Here is a 24,501-nt window from a genome sequence, read left to right as displayed (position 1 = left end):
AGATAGATCAACCCTGACCTCAGCAAGAAGCTTCATTTAACATCACCATCCAAGATGGTGTCGACCAACGAGCATAAGGAAGAGCTGGGTTTTATAAAACGTAATAACACACTTTTAACTCTTTTCACTGCACGAAATGCAGGCAACCCTACAGATTCATAAAATAATCTACAAATAAACAGTTAAGATCTGACTAAAATTGACCTTCAGTTCCTCTTTTCTAATTGTAATGGTAGCCTTTAGCCTCCTCGTTAGCGTGCCCACCTCCCATTCCGGAGACCCCGGTTCGCATCCCTCTCGGAGCGGTTACAACATAATGTTTGCATCTTTCAGAAGGATATGCAGAGCAGCAGGTGCTACATAACCAGAAACAGCTCAAGCTTTGGTGAACTTCAGCACATTTTGATTTTATTTTGAATTCTTCTGGTGTTTTGAAATGGTATGAGTTTCTTATCAGTTTCTAGGCATCATTGACGTGTAATCAAGGACTGTCTTGTGATAATATATTTATTTGGCATCAGAAAGTTGGGGAGGTTCTGAACGAGGCATTTTTGAACATTGTTTCAGTCAAGTTTTTTTGGAATATGTAGGACATAACAGGATGTTTTCATATTACATCAAGCTATTTTATCATAAAAGATGATGGAAACTTTGATTCCTCATGATATGACCCCTTCAAACTCTCCCTTCATGTGCCTGTGACTTCATTTCCACCTTGTCACGTTGGTCTTTGTTGTGAGTGGGCTTTATGAGTGGGATGTGTTTGTTCATCCCAGGATTTGAACAGTTTGTCATCCTGTTGTGAAGCTCATGTCCTGTTGTTCTTGTTGTTGTTGAGTCAGGAGCACTGTTTCCTATTGGAGACACTTCTCCTCTCCTCCATTTTTACCCTCATTGTGTGGCCTCCTGCTTTCCTCCACAGAGCTGCTGACATGCTTGGACAGAGGCAGTCATTTCCCAGCTTCAAAGTACAGGTAAGAGTGTGTGTGCGTGTTTGCGAGGCTGAGAGTGTGTATTTGCCTGTAAGCCTTTGTCGGGACATACCAGTGTGGAAAAAATCTGACGTATGTTCTTGTGCTAAAAACGTTAGACACAGCACAACAAATACAGTAGAACAGAACACAGGTGACTTTACATGTGTTTTTAAAAGTTGAAGTTCTTTTTAACTTGACGCTGTGTCCAAAAATGTTGCTGTCCTGCATGAGACACTGAAAAAACAGTGAGACGGGAACCAACGGTCAAAGAAAGGACAAAGAAAAACAATTAATAAATAGCGTGGACGTATGCAAAAACTTGTTCAGAATTCAGACTCAGAGGTGGAAAGTAGCAAATTACAACTACTCTCGTTACAGTGCTTGAGTAAATTTGTATACTTTTTAAGTATAAATAAATAATAGTACTTTTACTTGAGTTGATTAAAAATATAAAAAAGTATTCAACTTCGCTACAGTTATTTTTCACCACAGTTACAAAGTACAAATCAATACATAATATTTCTGAATTTTTGGGAAGCTTTTTGAGAAGAAGAAATCGGCAAGTTATAAGCGCTAAATCTGTTTATAAACTAAAACACGCTGTGTATTACAGAAGCATCATGAGCACAGCAGCTTACATAAACTGCCGCCGGTGTCCTCTCTTCTCTAGCTTCTCCAAGACATTCTGCCCTGTCACTATACAAGAACATCTGCATATTTCATTTTATTCTGGAAAGGAGCCATTCATTCAGGTACGAGGGAACCGTCTGAACACGTTTAACCACTGATCAAATGTCACTTGTTTTTAAGGTAGGCAATGTTTTAACTGGGTCAAACATTAACACAATGTAGTTTGACATATATGTGGGGATATCTTGTTTACTTGCTACTATATGTCTGAAACAAACTTTTTAAATAGCTTAGAAAGATACAATGCCAGTAGTGTCGGACATTAACGGGGGCAAAAATGCCACTGAAATTGACAAAAATATCCCCAAAATTCAAAATATGGGGGCAAGAAATGCCCACTCAACAAGTTCCCATGTTTTATTAATAATATCCCAAAATCACAGGACTTAATGACTACAGACCTGTCGCCCTGACGTCTGTGGTCATGAAATCATTTGAGAGACTGGTGTTGGCCCACCTGAAGAACATCACCGGACCCTTTCTAGATCCCCTTCAATTTGCTTATTGAGCAAACAGGTCTGTGGATGATGCAGTCAACATGGGATTGCATCGTATCCTGCAACATCTGGACAGACCAGGGACATATGCAAGGATCCTTTTTGTGGACTCGGCTTTCAACACCATCATCCCAGCTATACTCCAGAATAAATTACACCAACTCTCTGTTTCCATGTCTATCTGTCAGTGGATTACCAGCTTCCTGACGGACAGGCAGCAGCTTGTGAGACAGAGTAAACTCACTTTCAGCACCTGTACAATCAGCACTGGTGCCCCCCAGGGATGTGTGCTCTCCCCACTACTCTTCTCCCTCTACACCAATGACTGCATCGCCAAGGACCCACCTGTCAAGCTCCTGAAGTTTGCAGACGACACCACTGTCATCGGCCTCATCCGAGATGACGATGAGTCTGCATACAGAGGGAGGTTAAACAGCTGGCTGTCTGGTGCAGTCAAAACAACCTTGAGCTGAACCCGCTCAAAACAGTGGAGATGATTGTGGACTTTAGGAGGAACACTCCAACACTGACTCCTCTCACCATTCTAAACAGCACTGTGGCAGCAGTGGAGTCATTCAGGTTCCTGGGCACTACCATCTCACAGGAGCTGAAGTGGGAGACCCACATTGACTCCATTGTGAAAAAGGCCCAGCAGAGGTTGTACTTCCTTCGCCAGCTGAGGAAATTCAACCTGCCACAGGCGCTGCTGATACAGTTCTACTCGGCAGTCATTGAGTCTGTCCTCTGCACTTCAATAACTGTCTGGTTTGGATCAGCTACGAAATCAGACATCAGAAGAATACAAAGGACAGTTCGGACTGCTGAGAGGATTATTGGTTGCCCCCTGCCCCCCCTTCAAGAACTATACACTTCCAGAGTGAGGAAAAAGGCTGGAAAAATCACTCTGGACCACACTCACCCTGCCCACTACCTTTTTGAACTGTTGCCTTCTGGCTGACGCTTCAGAGCTCTGAGCACCAGAACCGTCAGGCACAGGAACAGTTTTTTCCCATCAGGCTATCCATCTCATGAACAGTTAAAACTGCCCCATTGAGCAATAACTATGTGCAATACACAGTTTAGTCTTTCATATATTTATCCAACACATCCATCATCTTCTGCCATTTCATTCCTCTGAAAAAAATTAATAAAAAAATATTTGCACTGTTCATAACAGATTTGTATTTACACTGTACATAACAGATTGTATTAGATTTTCACTACCCATGTGTATGTGTATGTATGTATGTGTGTGTCTGTACGTATGTGTATCATTTTTATTTTTTATTATTATCTGTGTCTTGCTGCTGTTTTTGTATTGTTTTTGTATTGTTGTACACTGGAAGCTCCTGTCACCAAGACAAATTCCTTGTATGTGTAAGCACACTTGGCAATAAAGTTCATTCTGATTCTGATATAGTTACAATTACATACATTGCAATCTTCTTTTGACTTTTCATTGAACATTATTTTTTTTCCCGCCGTCCGGTTCCTTGCACCATCACGAACAGATGGGCTCTCCGCTTCTATCAATCCACATCAGTTCGGTATTGTACTCCCACGTTAAATTCCGTAATCGTTCACCCCTCTTGTTCAAAATAAACTGACCTAGCGGGTAACACTCTCGCTCACGGTGCTGTACTGTACTTCCTTGCCCTGTGCTGCTGTTTATCTGTCTGAAAAGCCTTACCCGCTAGAGGCCAAAACTGCGCAAGGGATGGATGTTATATAAAGGAGGGATGAGAAATCACAAAACAATGTAACCAATTGCTACAATTTACTTAATATATCAATATGTTAACCATAATGTTAATTAAGACTTTATTATTACAACTATAATTCAGATGGCATGTAGGAGTTGATAACAGTTTGCTTAATAATGTCATTCCATATCTGGATAATTGCTGCAATATCATAGAAGAGAGATACATTTCCTCCTCTATGATATTGCATTATATTAGTTTTGTACTGTATGTTAACTTAATAGCCAAAATACTTGGATATACATGAATGAGAATAAACCTGACATAGGAATGTGTTTCAGTTACAATGAAAATAGAATTTCAGGAGAAATGTGTTTCTTTTTGCCTATTTTTAAAACCAAAATTTGACTTGCAAGTGTAAAGCAACTTGTAAGAACTCAATACCTCAGCAAATGGGGGAAAAAAAAAAACCCACTGTATTGTGATTTCCACATGGTAGCGCAACCATTTTCAATTGTTCTAATAATAAGAAAATTTTCCTAAGTACCAAATTAGCACTTTAGAATGCTTTTGTAAGGAATAGGTGACACAGTATATGTTTACCATCACAGGTAAAGAAAAAAATGGAATAAATACCACTTAAAACAGTTATTTCAAAACATAATAATAATTTGCAATGAATGATTTTGGCAGTATTTTTGATCAAATTAATTCATCCGTGGTGAAAGGAAGCACCAATTTCTTTCAAGAACAAATTTGTTTTTGTGTTTTAAAAATGGAAGCATATATATTATATATAATATAATTTTCATAAAGTAACTTGTAGCATAATTACTTGAGTAGTTTATCAGCAAACTACTTATTTACTCTTAGTTGAGTCATAATATTTCTCAGTACTTCTACTTGTACTCAAGTGAATTATTTCTTCAGTAGCAGTACTTTTACTTAAGTAAAAAAAATAAAATCAGTACTCTTTCCACCACTGTTCAGACTGAACGCGTCCTTGCTCTAAAATAAGGTAAACGTGGTGCAATGAATAGAACAGTACACAAGTTTCTTGATACGAGTTTTTAAATGCTGAATTTCTTCAGAGGGAATGGGTGACGTGCTGCTCTGTGTGCACATGTGGGGCTAATGATACCAAGGACGTCACATGATATGCTGTTTTCAGAAGTCTCAGAGCGGTTCATATGCATTGCGAAAACAAAGTGCAACGTTTCACCCAATCACGCAGTTACAAACATTTGTAACCGCTACAAGTTATTATAAAAATCTAAAAACACAACACAGTATCACAGAAAAGAAGGAAATGACAGCGTCTTACCAGATTAGTCATAAGTAACACTGTACACTGTCAAATACGACAGTGTAGAGCCGAGGAGGGCGGGGCCGGGCTGGAATGAGACACACCCGGTCCCCAATCAGCCTGATGGGGCGCGCGAGGGATAAAGGCGGCCGGGGACGACAGTTCGGGAGAGAGAGAATTGCAGGCAGCTGTACTGTGTGTTTTTGGTTGTGTGTTTTGTTTAAGTTATTTATTAAATTATTATTTATATTATTAAGCCGGTTCTCGCCGCCTCCTTTCCACTGAACCCCCTTACAGACACTTACAGTGTTCTGCAAATAAAAGCTCTAAGTGAAATAAATATGATAGAAACACATAATCACTATTATGTGAATCTAATCCTCAAAATAGTAATTATTCAGTATTATAATAATTAACTTGACTGGGTCCCACAATAATGATTCAGTATTACATTATATTCATATAAAGTTAATTCACAAAAATGTTTTAGTAAAAATTTATTAAGGTAAATAATGCTTTTTATTAGGTTGCTAGGTATCATTGTATATGGGTGCATAAATGAAAAAAAAAAAAATTATTCTTGTTCATTTAGTTAAAAAATGTGGATAAAATGTCAAATTATTTTTAACTAGATTTTTGCTTCATGCTTCATTTTTAATCTACTTGACTACAATGGCGGTTTGGTTGAAATATTTTAAGCCATTTCAGAGCAAATACATAATTATCGAGATTAATATAGAATATCGTCAATTGGCTGAAATATATAGAGAGAACATTTTTGTAGCCATATCGCCCAACCCTACCATCTTGCGCATATTTACATTGAAATACAGATGAAAAACTGCGCAGATGGATGCAAAAACACGTTCTGTATGAATGCAGCTGCTTATGTAAGCAGCATATTGAAAGGCAGCTCACTAAGTTTTTTTGAAACTGAACTTGTATCTCGTTCCATCACAAATGGTTATAACCGCTGTACTCCGAAAACATTAGATTTTTGTCATTATCCTTCCAGATATGCCAGCTATAATTAACTGACATGCTTTAATCAAATATGTTGCTTTGTTCTTTTTTTTCATGTAGGAAGTACTGTCCAGCTGGATGCGCCGCAGTGACGGGAGACGTGTCTGGAGACATTTCTCTTGGCTACAGACATGTGAGTAGTGTCCCATTGTTTTGCTCAGGTGCGTCTGGCATACCGCGGCTCATTCTATAGATTTATTTGAATGGGATTAGTTTACCCTCAGGAGGTTGGGTACATTCATGTTTTACAAACATACTTTGTTATTTTAATCCTGTCCAAATCGAACATTTCTCTGTAAAACAACCTCTGTAAAAATGGAGCAAATTGTCCTTTTCCTTCTGTAACTGCGGGGTCCATGAAGAAAATAATTCAGTCCAGATAGAAATGTCTGTGATTGGGTATATTACCGAGGCCGACGTGCTTTGACACAGATTCTTGGCAGGATGCTTCCCTAACAGGTTTTGGATGCTGCCGTGACTCTGCGGCCAGGGAAAGCCGCTTCTCTAAGCAGATTTTCCCACAGGTGCTTAAGCCTCTGGGGTCTTCACTGAGAATGTTTAAGCAGGCCAGAAGTCGGGGGAGGAATGTGCTAATGGCTTGTCCCATTGTCTGCCGTGCATTTGTTGTGACAGGGCTTGTGCGTAGCTGAGGGAGCGAAGCAAAAGCTGTGTGTGTGTGTGTGTGTGTGTGTGTGTGTGTGTGTGTGTGTGTGTGTGTGTGTGTGTGTGTGGGGACGGCCTGAGGACATGCAGTGACAGACCATTTGTGCTAGCTCCATTGTTCTCCCTGGTCACTTAGTGGGTAGTAAAGTATAAATGGAAGGCGTTTATGTAATTGTGCATACCTCTATGTAAATTGGGGTTGAATCTTTGGGTTACAAGACAGATTGGCTGAGTTGTAACAGCCAATTTCATGTTTGTGTGTGGAATGAATCATGTGCTTGAGCTATGGCCTAACTTAAGAAGTTAAGAGCCGTTTCTGAAGACTGTAGCTTTGTGGCCAAATTTCTTCCTGTTTGTGAAAGCTAAGCTGGTCAGTCATTTATATGTGTCACGCCAAATTCTGGTTACATTGATTTTGTGAGAAAAATTGAAAGGGTCTTTTGAACTGAATCATTAATCTTTTTGTTTCAAATGCACATCTCAACCTCTTAAAAACCAAGAGAAGTGTACATTTTTATTGATCACTGTGGGAAGGGAAATTGTTGTACTGCAGCAGCAAAAATATCTGATAGCTTAACTACAATATTAATGGTTTAGTGATAGTTTTTAATTAAGAATTTACAATATACAGTATAGATATTGAAATATATATATTTCACCATTACCAAGGCTGAAGCACAACCAAAAATGTGTACCAAATTATTAATATTGTTTTTATTAATGATTAATAATAGTGATGATTATTATTAATGATAATAATCAATTATATTTCAGGTGTATTTTAGTTATAATGTCCATTTTTCTTAAATATGAAACAGTTATCTCTTAGCTATGCTGTTTAAAAACATTACAAAATATTAATTTTACAAATTGTATTTCATCATTAGTTTTTCATTGCTTTGGTCTTTTTAAAAGTGTAAAAATTCCATGCATTCCCTCAGTAAATATGATGTCTTGAAATTGCATATAATATATTACATGCATGTCTTATTACATGTTTATTGTTTACATGCATAATTTGTACTATTTATAAGTATTTGCACTGATATGTAAAACAAGAGCTAAAATGGTACTGTTACTGGTACTCTTTAAGACTATCAGCGCCAGTTGAGAACAGTGAGCACATGTAGAGAGAATGTGCATGGTTTGTTTAGCACATCCCTGCAATGTTTGATTAGAATTAATGTTTCTTTTTTGTTGTTTTTGATCAACAAACTGAATACAGCAGAAATGGTATAAAAAGAAACTTTCAATGACGAATGGATTGCGTGGATCAAATTTTTGGACACACATTGCACGGGTCAAGTCAAACCAAACTTATACTCTCAACATGCAATGAAAAGATCCATGGCAAACTTCCCATAGATTAAAAGATCGATATCGGGATTGTTCAAATGAAGATCGCAATTAACTGAAAAAAACAATATTTTTATCCATCCTTAATTTTATTATTTTTACTTGAAGCCATACATGTGATTTTGTTAGGTTCAACATGGCAAAATCCAATTATTTTCACGCACCACCTGGAACCTGCTTACGTACCCCCTGGGTATGTGTACCCCCAGCTGGGAATCAATGATTTACAGAAATTGCTATATACAATAAAAATACAGTTCGTAGTTATAGTATTAGTTTGTAACTAAAAAGTAATAGTTTAGTGTAATTGACAATACATACAGAGAAATGCGAAGTGACAATTATGTAATATACAGAAATTGGTATGTACAAGAAATATAAAGATTGTGCTATAAATTTATAACTACAATTATAATAGTTTAGAAATTGTGTATATAAAATTCTGTAGTTATGATCTAGAAACATACAGTTTGTAGTTTTTGTAGTAGTTTCCAACCAAATCAATAACAGCTTAGCAAAAGCTTATAACTACAAATAAACGTACATGATATAAACGTACAGATGGTAGATTTAGTTATAGTTTACAAAAATAATAATAGTTTAGTAATCATGTGTAACTAAACATTCGCATAGTAATGATGTAAAAACAGATTGTAGTCTTAGTAATAGTTTACAACTAAAATAATAATAGTTTAGCAAAAGTGTATAACTAAAAATGACGTAGTTATGATCTAAAAACTTACAGATAATAGTTTTAGTAGTTTACAATTAAAACAATAATAGTTTAGCAATAGTGTTTAACTAAAAATGACATAGCAGTTTTTGTAATAGTTTAAAACTAAATCAATAACAGTTTAGCAATGGCTTATAACTACAAATAATGTAGTTATGATCTAAACATACAGATCGTAATTTTAGTAGTTTACAACTAAATCAATAATAGTTTAGCAATAATGCATAACTAAAGCTTATGTAGTTATGATCTAAAACAAAGATAATAGTTTGTTATAGTTTACAATTAAAATAATTATAGTTTAGCAATAGTTTAAAACTAAAAATTAACAACATATAGAGAAATGTACAAAATACTGAAAATACGCAATATAAAGAAATGGCTAGATCAATGTGTTTAAAAAGTAACAATATAAATGGAAATATTTGCTATCAATGTATGTTGATTAATGTTTTTTTTTTTTCAGTAAATAACATGGAAATAGACAAAATAGCATAAAAAAGAAAGAAACAGCTGATGCAACAGGCTGTAATTAGAATGGCCTCTGTTTTCGAACTTTCTGTCTTTTTAATTCACCTTGTTGTATTCCATGTTAAAACGGAGGCCTCAATTGTCATCCATTTCTGTGTAACGTGCTGTTGATCTGCATTTACTGCATCATGCAGGTTCTGAATCTGGGAAAAGATGGTATCAGTATTCAGTCTTTCAGAGCGTGACTGTCTGTCAGTATTGTAATTTACTCATGATACATTTCCACACACACACGCAAGTGATGGTGGAGGGAACTTTCTCTAACATAGATAATGGATCACAGATTTTGTTTGTGTGCATGCACAACAAAGACAACAGGTTCAAGACAACGGCTTCAGGCTCAACACACACAACATGGCCTTAACTAACAATAAAAGGCAAGGGGACACATTTCCACCCCCACTGCTGTCTGCTTTGATATGCGAGCGTGGAGGGCTTTAGAGAGGGGCAGAGCGATTGATTACCTCACATTGGCTTTTGTGCAGATCAGGTGGAGCAGAGGACTCTGGGATTAAAGACAGATAATGCCTCTGCAGTGAGGGTGTGGATCTGCCCACCAAAGCCATTCATGCACAAATGTAGTCATTATTTTGCCTTCTTAATCTCAGCTCTAGGTTTGTCAATACTTCAGTACACTCTGTGAATGAAACCAGCTTTCACAGTTTGTACCAGTCTCCTCCATTCAAACCAATGAAACGGAATTCCCAAAGAGTGAGGCATGATGTCGCTAATCTTGTTATTGTTACAGTGCATCCGGAAAGTATTCACAGCGCTTCACGTTTTCCACATTTTGTTATGTTACAGCCTTATTCCAAAATGGATTAAATTAATTATTTTCCTCAAAATTCTACAAACAATTTCCCATAATGACAACGTGAAAGAAGTTTGTTTGAAATCTTTGCAAATTTATTAAAAATAAAAAACGAAAAAAATCACATGTACATAAGTATTCACAGCCTTTGCCATGACACTCAAAATTGAGCTTAGGTGCATCCTGTTTCCACTGATCATCCTTGAGATGTTTCTACAACTTGATTGGAGTCCACCTGTGATAAATTCAGTTGATTGGACATGATTTGGAAAGGCACACACCTGTCTATATAAGGTCCCACAGTTAACAGTGCATGTCAGAGCACAAACCAAGCCATGAAGTCCAAGGAATTGTCTGTAGACCTCCAAGACAGGATTGTATCGAGGCACAGATCTGGGGAAGGGTACAGAAAAATTTCTGCAGCATTGAAGGTCCCAATGAGCACAGTGGGCTCCATCCATAAATGGAAGAAGTTTGGAACCACCAGGACTCTTCCTAGAGCTGGCCGCCCGGCCAAACTGAGCAGTCGGGGGAGAAGGGCCTTAGTCAGGTAGGTGACCAAGAACCCGATGGTCACTCTGACAGAGCTCCAGCGTTTCTCTGTGGAGAGAGGAGAACCTTCGAGAAGAACAACCATCTCTGCAGCACTCCACCAATCAGGCCTGTGTGGTAGAGTGGCAAGACGGAAGCCACTCCTCAGTAAAAGGCACATGACAGCCCGCCCGGAGGACTCTCAGACCATGAGAAACAAAATTCTCTGGTCTGATGAAACAAAGATTGAACTCTTTGGCCTGAATGGCAAACGTCATGTCTGGAGGAAACCAGGCACTGCTCATCACTTGGCCAATACCATCCCTACAGTGAAGCATGGTGGTGGCAGCATCATGCTGTGGGGATGTTTTTCAGCGGCAGGAACTGGGAGACTAGTCAGGATCGAGGGAAAGATGAATGCAGCAATGTACAGGGACATCCTTGATGAAAACCTGCTCCAGAGCGCTCTGGACCTCAGACTGGGGCGAAGGTTCATCTTCCAACAGGACAACGACCCTAAGCACATAGCCAAGATAACAAAGGAGTGGCTATGGGACAACTCTGTGAATGTCCTTGAGTGGCCCAGCCAGAGCCCAGACTTGAACCCGATTGAACATCTCTGGAGAGATCTGAAAATGGCTGTGCACCGACGCTTCCCATCCAACCTGATGGAGCTTGAGAGGTCCTGCAAAGAAGAATGGGAGAAACTGCCCAAAAATAGGTGTGCCAAGCTTGTAGCATCATACTCAGAAAGACTTGAGGCTGTAATTGGTGCCAAAGGTGCTTCAACAAAGTATTGAGCAAAGGCTGTGAATACTTATGTACATGTGATTTTTTTCGGTTTTTATTTTTAATAAATTTGCAAAGATTTCAAACAAACTTCTTTCATGTTGTCATTATGGGGTATTGTTTGTAGAATTTTGAGGAAAATAATTAATTTAATCCATTTTGGAATAAGGCTGTAACATAACAAAATGTGGAAAAAGTGAAGCGCTGTGAATACTCTCCGGATGCACTGTACCTATTACGTCTTATAATGTAGATTGAAAGAAATTGTAGAGTGAGGAGATTATATATTTAGAGAATATACTGTACACCGATCAGCCACAACATTAAAACCACCTCGTGTAGGTCCCACTCGTGCCGCCAAAACAGCTCTGACCCATCGAGGCATGGACTCCACAAGCCCTCTGAAGGTGTCCTGTGGTATCTGGCACCAAGACGTTAGCAGCAGATCCTTCAAGTCCTGTAAGTTGCAAGGTGGGGCCTCCATGGATCCAGCACATACCATAGATGCTCAGTCGGATTGAGATCTGGGGAATTTGCAGGCCAAGTCAACACCTTGAACTCTTTGCCATGTTTCTCAAACCATTCCTGAACAATTTTTGCAGTGTGGCAAGGTGCATTATCCTGCTGAAAGAGTCCACTACCATCAGGGAATACCGTTGCCATGAAGGGGTGTATGTGGTCTGCAACAATCTTTAGGTAGGTGGTACATGTCAAAGTAACATCCACATGAATGCCAGGACCCAAGGTTTCCCAGCAGAACATTGTCCAGAGCATCACACTGCCTCCGCCGGCCTGCCTTCTTCCCATAGTGCATCCTGCTGCCATCTCTTCCCCAGGTAAACGACGCACACACCAGGCAGTCGACATGATCTAAAAGAAAACGTGATTCATCAGACCAGGCCACCTTCCATTGCTCTATGGTCCAGTTCTGACACTCACGTGCCCATTGTAGGCGCTTTCAGCGGTGGTGGACAGGGGTCAGCATGGGCACTCTGACCGTTTTGCGGCTACGCAGCCCCATACACAGCAAGCTGCGATGCACTGTGTGTTCTGACACCTTTCTATCATGGCCAGCATTACGTTTTTCATCAATTTGTGCTACAGTAGCTCTTCTGTGGGATCAGACCAGACGTGCTAGCCTTCGCTCCCCATGCGCATCAATGAGCCTTGGGCACCCATGACCCTGTCGCCGGTTCACCGGTTTTCCTACCTTGGACAACTTTTGGAAGGTACTAACCACTGCATACTGGGAACACCCCACAAGACCTGCCATTTTGGAGATGTTCTGACCCAGTCGTCTAGCCATCACAATTTGGCCCTTGAAGAACTTCAAGAACTGACTGTTCACTTGCTGCCTCATATATCCCACCCCTTGACAGGTGCCATTGTAATGAGATAATAAATGTTATTCACTTTACCTGTCAGTGGTTTTAATGTTGTGGCTGATCAGTGTATTTAGATATTTAGAGACAGTCCTTTCTCAGAATGGCCCTTGAATATATAAAAGCATCACAATACAGCATTATTGCCTTCTGCAGTCAGGTAATGGGAAATAATATGCATTTGTTGTCAACAGGAAGGTTAGAGATTAAAGTTATTCTTATGTAAAGCTTATGCATTTACAGTTGGAAAGATCTGTGGCCCCTCCTGCAGTGATAAGATTTGACTGTTTCGTCTACTCAAACTAGTGAATTATGCAATTGTGTAACTAGTCATTATGCAAACTTGACATCCTCATTCTTAACCGTCTTTATGTGGACCTTTGCATAAATAGCTAAGTCTGAATGACAGTGATCCAGTAGAGTCAGTTAATAAACAAATAAGTACTCAAGTAAACAAATCGACAGAAAAACGTTGAATGTTCTGGGTTCAGCTCAAGTTAAGCTTAATCAACAGCATTTGTGGCATAATGTTGATTACCACAAAAAATAATTTGGACTCCCTCATTTATTTTAAAAAAGTCCAAAAAACATGGTTACAGTAAGACTTACAATGGAAGTAAAAGAGGCCAGTCCATAAACATTAAAATACACCGTTTCAAAGGTATAGCCACAAGATGTAAACGTTATACATGTTAACATGATTTTAGTGTCCGAAAATGGCTTACTAACCTTATCTGTGTTAAGTTATATCCAGTATTACAACTTCATTGTCATGACAATGTAATGGCATAAACACTGTAATATATTAAAAGCTGTAACAACAGTAAATACCTGATTTTATCACACTAAAGTCCTGTTAACATGTACAATGTTGACGTCTTGTCGCTATACTTTTGAAACTGTGTGTTATATAATGTTTATGGACTGGTCCTTTCACTTCCATTGGAATGTTTATGGACTGGCCCCATTCACTTCCATTGTTAGTGCCTTACTGTAAGCTTTTTTTTTTTATTAATGAGGGACGAGTTTACATTTTTTGTGGTAATCATCATTATGCCACAAATGCTGTTGATTGAGCTTAAGTTATACTGAACCTGGAACATTCCTTTTAAACATTGATGCATAGCTCGTCCTGCACAATTTGTGCTACAAAGTAATGAATGATACCTCAAAGTGTGCAGCTTGTTGAGCTTGTTTCTTCAGAAAATCTCGAAATTTAGTTATTGCAAAGTCATAAATTAGAGGTAGACACTAAGACAGAGAGACTTCAAGTAGGGCAGATATATTAGGGCTGTATTTATGGTCCTGACTGGAGGAGACATGTTCAGGTTAATGAAGCATCTCAGTCTAAATGCAGAGCAGCTATTTCTGCTGATAATAAGACAAAATACCTCTTCTGTTAACTCGTCAGTGTAATCATTCACATCTAGCTAATGATGGACTCAGTGCAAAACATAAACCACACCAGAGACTGTAAACACTTTCCTTTGCCACAGTCCAGACATGAATTGTAAACTTTTCTGCAATTAATGACTTGATATGAATGAAGTCTGTAGCAGTTCTTTGATTCAGCTACTCCCACTTGCATTATAGCTTAACGGAGTAGTTCAACTGAAAAAACAACAATTCTAGCATCATAAATACACAGTCATGTCGCTCCAAACTCACAACTATTATTTTCCATACAGTAGAAGCTGACAGAGATCAGGTCCTGCAAGCTCCAAAAACGACAAAAGGCAGCATGAAAGTACTATAAAAGTAGTTTGTACGACTTGAGTGCCATATTCCAAGTCTTCTGAAGTCATCAGCTTTGTTTGAGGAAAAGCCCCATCTTTAAGTTGTTATTTACTGAAAATCTTCCCCTCTGCCAAAGCTTATCTCAAATCTCATTCACACTACCACATATTCGAACTTGGTGTGTCGCGATTGTTTGAGACACGCGAGAACCGATGATGCATCTTGACGCTTCAAGTTTAAAGCTACATTTTTGCATGAACTATTCCTTTAGAGTTATTCATTGTACACTCAAATTGTACTAACGTTTTAAATGACATGTAAGGAAGTCATTGTGTTGAAAGACCATTTGTCCTGTCATGGCTATTTTACCTGACCCAGCCTGTTAAAAATAAATTTTTAAAGGATTGCCCATGTGAAGGCATTTACTCTGACATAGCACTAGCATTAGTGGTGGTAGCTGAGGAATGCTAAGCATTTCTACTGGCTGCTGCAATTACTGTAATCGTTACCTTCAAATTAAATTATAAAGCCCTTCTCACTCAGAAATTGTAAATTAATCTATGTTGGAAGAAAAAAAATGCATAGTTATGGTTAATAGAGGCCTGTCTCTGCAGTTATGAAATGCCAGAGCAAATTTAATTGAATGCCTATGCTAGCAGGGTTCTAGCAGCATATTATGGCAACGGAGAGTGTGCTCACAACATTTCACAACTGTCATTTGTGAAATGACCTCTTGGCTAAAATGGCAGGAATGAAGTGTTTGAATCCAGTGTTGAGTTGTTTGTTGGTCTGTCCTTTGGGTTTGCACAGTGCCTATCAAATCCTTACACTAACACAAAAGTGCCAAAAATGACCATGGTAATACCTTCTTTTTTTGTTGTTGTTAACATTTATTATTGCAATACCATGTTTTAGATTTGAAGTACCTGGAGTGCCATGAAAATACTTAGCATTAAGCATGTTAATGTATGTGATTGCTAGCTAAAAGTTAGCTAACTAGCATAACATTACAACATACTAATTTGTGTCACAGTTCTGACTTAATGTAAAACTGTGGAAATGAATCATGTTAGGGACTCATATAAAATCACTTTGAGGCTACTTACCGTAATTGTGTCATTTAAAAATAGCTTTATTCTATTGTTGAAATTATGTGAACATATTATGATTCCTGACAAAGGACGAATGAGCTAAACCAAGAGGAAAAAATATGTTGATGCAACTTAATTGATTCATGTGGAACCAATGTACATGATTAAATCATGTAAATTTAAAGCATTTTTTCAGTGCATAGTACATAGTACTTAAATATGATAATTATTACCATCTTAAATATCACAGTACCATAGTATTATCATGTTATAAAATGTACCATAGTATACTATAGTACTTTGTTTGTGAAGGTATGTAGCTTCTGCAGTAAATGTTTTTTTTTTTTCTTTTTAGTGCTGGAATATTTATCGAAAGAAAGTTGTGTATGCGTGAAAATGTTAGTCTTGCTGGGCTTTTGTTTATGCTCTATTCTTTGTCCTCTCTCTCTGTCCCTTTGTTAGTGTGTCTGAGTGTTGTCTCCACTTTTAATTTCAGACATCAGTTCTGTGTAAAGCAGCGGTGCATGCAGGAGTCATTATGGACCAGTTTGGAGGACCAGTCACAGTGGAGGAGCGCAAAGGGCTCAGTCACTACCCGTCTGTCAGAGCAAATGGTATCCAGTCTAAAGAGTGAGTTATTGCTGTGGTTTCTGTGGTCTTTCTGAAAGATAGAGACTAGAAGCTTTAGATTTTATATATGCTATGAGCTTATCATAAATATTTTTATTTTAATAACATTAGTTTGTAGACAGTTATCTGCTTGGTTGCAATGTTAGTTCCACTGATTGAAAAAAACCTATATTTTAAGACATTTTTGAAGACTAGAGCAAATATATAAATATTAAGATATACAGTTGTGCTCAAAAGTTTGCATACCCTGGCAGAAATTATTAAATTTTGGTATTGATTTTGAAAATATGACTGATCATGCAAAAAACTCTTTTATTTAAGGATAGTGATCATATGAAGCCATTTATTATCACATAGTTGTTTGGCTCCTTTTTAAATCATAATGATAACAGAAATCACCCAAATGGCCCTGATCAAAAGTTTACATACCCTTGAATGTTTGGCCTTGTTACAGACACACAAGGTGACACACACAGGTGCATGGCAATTAAAGGTTAATTTCCCACACCTGTGGCTTTTTAAATTGCAATTAGTGTCTGTGTATAAATAATCAATGAGTTTGTTAGCTCTCACGTGGATGCACTGAGCAGGCTAGATACTGAGCCATGGGGAGCAGAAAAGGACTTATTAAATTTGGTCAAAAAGCTGAAAAATACTGAGATATATATATATATATATATATATATATATATATATATATATATTTATATATGCATTATTCCATGGTCTTAAAGGTATAGTTCACTCACTCTGATGTCGTTCCAAACCTGTATGATTTTCTTTCTTATTCGGAATGCAAAAAGAGAAAAAGAATATCCTGGTCCATCTTTTCAATACAAATGTAGTTAATAATGACTCACATTACAGCTTAAAAAAGCACCCAAAATGATCATAAAAGTAGTCCATGCGATTCCTGAATCATATTCCAAGTCCTCTGAAGGCATACAAATGCATCTTTTTGGTGACAAACAACCCAAAATAAATGTAATTTTTTCAGTAAAAAAACAAAACAAAAAAATCTCGACATTTGTTGTCATATGGTTTTGGAATAACATGAGGGTGAGAAAATGATGACAGAATTTTCATTTTTTTGTAAACTATTCCTGTAATTTCAACTCATTCCTCAGTTTGTTTACACAAACCCCAGTGTTTCTCATTGCTAGTTAGATAGCAGTTGGAAAAATTCAAATATTCTGTCTTGCAATTTCTCCTGACAAGTCTCAACATGTCTTATTCTTGAGCGTCTACTAACGGCTGTGGCTGAATGTGACCTTGCTTGGTTCCTTCAGCTTGATAGCAGTTATTACTGTTGTATTCCTGCCCTCTTAGCATGATGGATGGTCCAGGCACTGCCTGATGTCAGGGACACTCTGTCTAGACTTTGAATGTTCTTCAGATTTGCACATGGTAATGGGGGGGCAGGTTGAAAAAGAAATGTAGATTGCCTCTCGTTATAGTCTCTGAGGAGTGTTTAAGGTGTCCACCGAGGGCTGTTTTTTTAAATAAAGACAACAGGCAGCTCTCAAGAGACAGAGCTGCTTCATTTAATCCATTTAAAACCTGGAAACCAAACAGAATGAATCCTTAGTGTCCCGATCGTTAATTTCCTTTTATGGAAACACATTTGCTGTCCATCTGCACTGGTTTTTTATAGTTTTTCAATGTAAAAATGCAAGATAAAGACGTTTTTGACCATTGAGCCACGTCTCATTTATTATTTTTGCAGCGTCTCGCACAGGAGCGCTATGTTTTTTTACACACCGTGTCAAGACTATTTTTAAAAGTGTGGCACTATCTAGCTTTTTTTTTTTTTTTTAACCTCAAAAACGTATTCGGTATGAATGGCCCTTAGACACTAGAATCTTAATGTGTAAAATCTGTCTGATATTAATACAGTACCTGTTGATTAGTACAGTTTGAAGGGTTTTAAGTAATACCTGAAATTACTTTTGAAATATAATGTTGAATATGAATTTAACATATACAGTATATTGATATGAATACAATGAATATAACACTTCTATTTACTATGTCAATGCTACCATAAAGCAATAGTTCACCCAAAAATAAAATTTCAAATCACTTACTCACCCTCATGTCATTCCAAACTCAGATTGCTTTCTTTTTTCAATGAAACTCAAAAAAGACATTTTCGACATCTCTTCGCCATATAATGAAAGTGAAAAATAATTTGAGTTTTAACAGAAAAATGAGTGCTTTTATAAAATTATAAGCTTCACATTTCTGTCTTTTTAAACCCTGCAAAAATTGGCCACATACACTTTCATTGTAAGTGCCTCTTTGTAACCTCAAATGATTATCTTTTTTTTTTTTTAAAGAAATAGAGGGACGTGTCAAAACAAATTTGCCGTGAACTCTCGATTTTCATAAGGATGCATATAACAAATAATTTATACTATGAAAAATGTAAATAAAACTTGAGTATCCACATTGTACTGGACCGGTGGATTAATTCAATTGATTAGCAAACTAAATCCATAATTTCCACTCTTAAGGAGATTATGTTGATGATGTAACAGTCCTCAGGGCTGCTTTAACCTAACCGGATAATCAGAATAAATATTGGTTTGACATGCTGCATTGCATAATTTCAGCCCTGTGATGCGGATATGTGTTTGATCCTTTTTGGAATTCATTTTAATAAATTATATTTCGGTCACCAGCACTTTATTGCTTATATTCCCAGGCTTCAGGTTTATTTTTTTATTTTTTGTGTGTGTGGGTACACACGTCACTTTATCCTATTTATATACACTATCGTAAACCACTTTGTAATGTGAACTCTGCATTGGTTTGCTTAAACAGCATAAAAATAATGAAAAAATAATCACATCCAGGAAGCCCATGAAAACGACAGGTTTTTAAGTAATGGCTGACAGAGATCCAATTTCTCAGCCCGTTCCCCTTTAATTAACACCACACTGCTCTTTTTCACTGGCCCAGCTGTACCTCAGTCATCCTGTCAGAGGGGGAGATGTGGGATGCAGTCAGGGAGGTCTTCTGGATCCAAAGGCCCACGACATGGCTGTTATTTAGAAAATGAACAGGGATGACAATGGGAATCTCCCTTTTGGCCCCAGTGGGCGTTGCCGTCACATGACAGGATAATAATTAATCACTGTAATAATGATCTTTTGAGTCTAAAAAGCTCAGTGCTAACTGATATTTTTCTCTTTTTTTCATGTCTTTCAGTGGCTCCTTGTCTGAAACCCTCTTCATGTTTGTTACAAACGGTAAGCAAATCTTTTTCTTTTTTTGTGTGTCTGGTTCAATGGTATTGATATGAACTGAGTACACACATTGGTGTGGGATTAATCCTGTTACATCCTGGACCATGATGACATGATTAGGTTTTGCCACCTGCTATCTGTCCTGCTGCCACTGCATGTAACCGGAATATTTACACCTTTGCTAAAATAGGAAGTGGCTTGAGGCCAAAGTATAGTTCGGTTGTCCACGTTGTTGATTGCTCTGATCGCATAGTATACGTGATGCAAATTTTGTCATCAGCACAGTCCGCGCTGTCCAGACTGTGAGATTTTCTCGACACGCGCACAGTCCTCGTATGTGTGCGTCGTCAGCGCATGCGCCTGCCATTTAATTCACTCAAAAGTTTAAATTCTGTCATCATTTACTCACCCTCATGTTGTTATTCACTTGTCGTTCCAAACCTGTATGACTTTTTCATCTGAAAAACAAAAGGAGAAATTTTATGTAATTTACTGGTCAATTTTGCCCATACAAAGAATATGGACTGGAGCTTTTAAGCATCAAAACATGAAGTCTTTCGAAGCAATACAAAAGCTTTGGGTGATGAATAGACCGAAATTTGAGTTGTTATTCACTGATAATCTTCACAGCCTTTTAAGAGAGCTTTTAAACGCTGCAACCGGATCGAGTCAGTGTTGAAATTGAGAGGCAGATCAGTCCGATTCAAGAACAAATCATTCAGACAATCTACAATTCATTGAAAAGATCAGAATTTTAAAAAAAAATCAGACATCACTACTTCTCTCATGAACTCTCATAAAAGTGCCAAAGAAAGCTAGGATGTCAAGATTTTCAGTGAAGGCCTTAAACATACTCCACGAAGTGTGTGAACGCAAAAGTTCACTTTCGGTTTTGCATCCTAAAATGTTTCAGACTGCAGTTAATAATGTAACGCAAGTACGTTACATTCTTTGCTTTACCACAAGGGCCGCTATGGTGGGCATAATGTTAACTGTTGTCTTCTACAGTCAGTTTTCGCTTTCAGGTCAACTGCTGTTATGACAGAGCAACAGTTTGACAAGAATCTTATTAAGGAAGTTAAATCGCTAGTTTAGTGGCAAAGACATTTGTAGGTATCTCTATCGCCCCCTTGAGTACAGATGCAAAATTGCATTATATTTTTTTCAACTGGACCACACACTTGCAATGCATTAGGCAAGTATTCACATCTACGTTTGCGTACTTCCATAAAATATTTCTTTACATAAAGCTCAGCTGCATGTTGAATGTATATCTGTGCCAACACTAGCTCAAAATTTTACCTTCTCTGTTGGGCTTTACTACCTGTAAGAGTGGAAAATGTACTTCATAACAAGGACTCATTGACTGTTTACCATTAGCTTTAGTGAAATGCACAAACTCAGTCGATTATTATGGATTCATGAGCATATCGTCCTCAATCGATAGCGCTCTAATCTCTTCTGTTCTGGAAGTGGACCTGTGATCAGTGTGGGTTGTTGATTGTCCTGACAGTTCTTGATGACAGGAGATTGTTAGTTGTGTGAACACCAGTCGATGCATGCCAATTTATTCTCACTAATCCAATTAGTGCCATGCATCAAGCAATGACTGCTAGCATCAAACAAACCCCCTGTCCTTACCAACCAACCCCCAACCAACTCAACTTCCGTTACAGTCTATACCAGAGATACTCAGTATGGTGGCTACAGAAAAAGAAGTGCTGCCTTTCAAAGTTAAAAGAATAAATTGTCTTTTTGCACTAAAACGTGCAGAAACATAAGCTGGACTAACCTGAAAAAAATATTTTATTATGAAGTGTTTTTACACAGATTACTTGGGATCTTTTTCAGGTTAAAAAATGGTGAATAGCTATATTGCCAGCAGTCATATCACCCTGTAGCTCAAGACTGGTTGCCCACTGAAGCTAAGCAGGGTTGAGCCTGGTCAGTACCTGGATGGGAGACCTCTTGGGGAAAACTAAGTTTGCTGCTGGAAGAGTTGTTAGAGAGGACAACAGGGGGTGCTCACCCTGTGGACTGTGTAGGTCCTAATGCCCCAGTGTAGTGACAGGGGCACTATACTGTAAAAAGGCACCGTCCTTCAGATGACATTTTAAACCGAGGTCCTGACTCTCTGTGGTCATTAAAAATCCCAGGACACTTCTCGTAAAGAGTAGGGGTGTAACCCCAGTGTCCTGGCCAAATTCCCCCCATTGGCCCTTCTCACTCATGGCTTCCTAATAATCCCCATCCACTAATTGGCTCTTTAACTCCACTCTCTCCTCTCCACCAATAGCTGGTGTGTGGTGAGCATACTGGCGCACTATGGTTGCCGTCACGTCATCCAGGTGGATGTTGCACACTGGTGGATGTTGAGGAGAGTCCCCTGTTCACTGTGTAAAGCGCTTTGAGTGAAGTGTCAGAAAAGCGCTATATAAATAAAACGTTCATATGTTGCAAATGCTTACATGTCAGACACAAAACAGTATTTGTACTCAAGTATGCAAACTGAGATGCAGCCACTTCAAACAGCAGATTTTTTTCCGATCTCCTCCTGAGATTCTCTCTGCGTCTTCCTGAGTTTCCTCTGCCCACGTGCTAGATGTGTGGAATGTGATAATGTTGGCTGAATCAGGATAACGCACAGGGTGTGTTTGTCCCTGTTTGTTTCTCCTTAAAGGAAGTGGGTGCTTTTTCCCTCCTCTTTTATTGTATGTGCTATGAACACAGCAATTTTACGTTTCTTTTTAAGACGTGGTGGGTATTTTAAGAGCTCAAGGTTTCCCGTTGAGTCAGTGTACACATAACTGAGTTTTTGCTCCACATATGTGTTTTATTATGTCAAGTAAACGCTAGACACAGTTATAATTATCACACCCTCTTTTGATGTTCTTAAAGGAATATTCACCCATAAATGAAAATTCTGTCATTTTTTTACTCAACCTCATGTTGTTTCAAACCAGTATGCTGTTATTTCTGTGTAATACAAAAGGAGACATTTGAAGAATGTTTTTAAATATGGTACTGTTCATAGTTCATAGTGATTAGATGCTCTCAAGCTCCAAAAAGGACCAAAAACACTATAAAAGTAGTCAGTACTACTACCATATGACAGTGCACTATATTCCAAGTCTTCTGAAGCTATACAATAGCTTTTTGCAAGGAACAGAATGATATTTCATTCTGAATCTCAATCAGATTAAAAAATTATTGTCAGAAATATATGTCATTGAGGGCAGAACTCATATTATTTCTTGCATGTGTCATGAGCTAACTCCTTTTACTTACTTTTAGTGCTGTCAGTCGATTAAAATATTTTATCACGATTAATCTCTTGATTTTTCATAGTTAACCCTATTAGTTCGAATGAGCCCGTGGGAAAACAAAATTGTCAATATGTTAATAGCTACAGTCTTGACCAACCCAAAATAGGTATCGTTTGAAAACTTAGAAGCTCTACTTTCCAATGCATGCAAGGCGTTATGACCAAAACTGAACAAGTGCTTTGAAATTTGCAGACAATTTAGAAGTTACGTTTTAATAATTTATAAAAACAATTGCACTGTACACATATAATTGCAATCAGTAAAAATGTCAAACGCATCAAATAGCCATGTATCATAGCTCTCAAAGAGTAGAATACAACCAGACAATTTGTTTTACTCCCAGACAAAAATATAGTGAATAATAGCCAAGTATATATCTTTGACAGTTATGTTGGTGTTGCTTACATGCTGCGTTTTCGCATATAACTTAAATATCACATACCATTACTTATAGGAGGCAATTATCATTAGTTAGATCTTTAGATAATCCACACGAAGCACAATGTTACAAATGGCCACCAGGAGATGGCGCTAAGTAAATGACACCAACTGGATGCAGACTCATTGAGTAAAAAGGCACTTATTCTGTGAAATCTTATTACTAAAATCATGTCTGCATGCTATGCAAACCTTTAGTCATTGTTGTGTTTGCATGTGAAATTAGTTCTTATGTACAATTATTATGTTTTTTTTGTTTGGAGAGCCTTCTGGACACATGGAGACGTTATTGGACACTATGATAAATTATTTTTGTAATGTTAGAACTTTTGATTGCTTTGTCGTATCAACACAACATTTTTCTAAGATACAGTTGACATGATTGGGAACAAAACAAAAGCAGTTTTTTGGAGCCACCTTATGTACACTCTTGAACTATATAATGTCAAACCAGAAAAATAAGAAATAAAGTACCTTTTTGTGTCAATTTTAATGTGATTTTGCAGCTGTTTCTTATGCTGAGAGTCTCAATGTATCAGTCCATTAAAAAATAAGCCTTTAATTTTGCATATGCCACTCAAACAGAAAATCTTTAATAACACCCTCAGAGCTTAAAGGGTTAATAGCGATAAATCGCCGATTTTGAAATGTCTTAAATTTGACTTATTTTTGTGTCAAAATGCATTTAGTTTTTCCTTAGAAAAGACAACAATATTTTACAATAATGTTTTATTAACATTTTCCAAACAAAGTATTACACTGTATAAAGATAGAAATAATATGGCAACAATTTAAATAACATAAAACATTTCCCAAAGTCTAAGTGGGAGGTTGACAAAATGAAAAAACTAGTCCCCATAGCTTTATTGCAGTGGGCTAAATCCTCGTCCTCCACAAGTTTAATAGTGGCTATCCACTTTGCTACAGCAATGGTGAAGTCGCATTTAAAGGATTTGCGCCATTTTTAACTCCTCATAAAAAGCGCTGCATCAGATATCTTGTTTAGCTCTGAGCGCTGGCACTGACTGTGTAATGAGTC

General features: G+C 37.7%; 1 protein-coding gene across 1 annotated transcript in view; it reads left to right on the top strand.

The window, feature by feature from the left end:
- LOC127410249 (discoidin, CUB and LCCL domain-containing protein 1-like) overlaps positions 1-24,501 on the top strand; it is a 57,199-nt gene that overhangs the window by 18,471 nt on the left and 14,227 nt on the right. The window contains exons 4-7 of the mRNA XM_051645413.1: positions 923-974; positions 6,254-6,326; positions 16,314-16,447; positions 19,661-19,701. Coding sequence (XP_051501373.1) covers positions 923-974; positions 6,254-6,326; positions 16,314-16,447; positions 19,661-19,701 — 300 coding nt within the window. The remainder of the gene's footprint in view (positions 1-922; positions 975-6,253; positions 6,327-16,313; positions 16,448-19,660; positions 19,702-24,501) is intronic.

This window comes from Myxocyprinus asiaticus, chromosome 19 (genome assembly GCF_019703515.2).
Source record: "Myxocyprinus asiaticus isolate MX2 ecotype Aquarium Trade chromosome 19, UBuf_Myxa_2, whole genome shotgun sequence".
Lineage (NCBI taxonomy): Eukaryota > Metazoa > Chordata > Actinopteri > Cypriniformes > Catostomidae > Myxocyprinus > Myxocyprinus asiaticus.
This window is presented reverse-complemented; position numbering and strand designations above follow the sequence as displayed.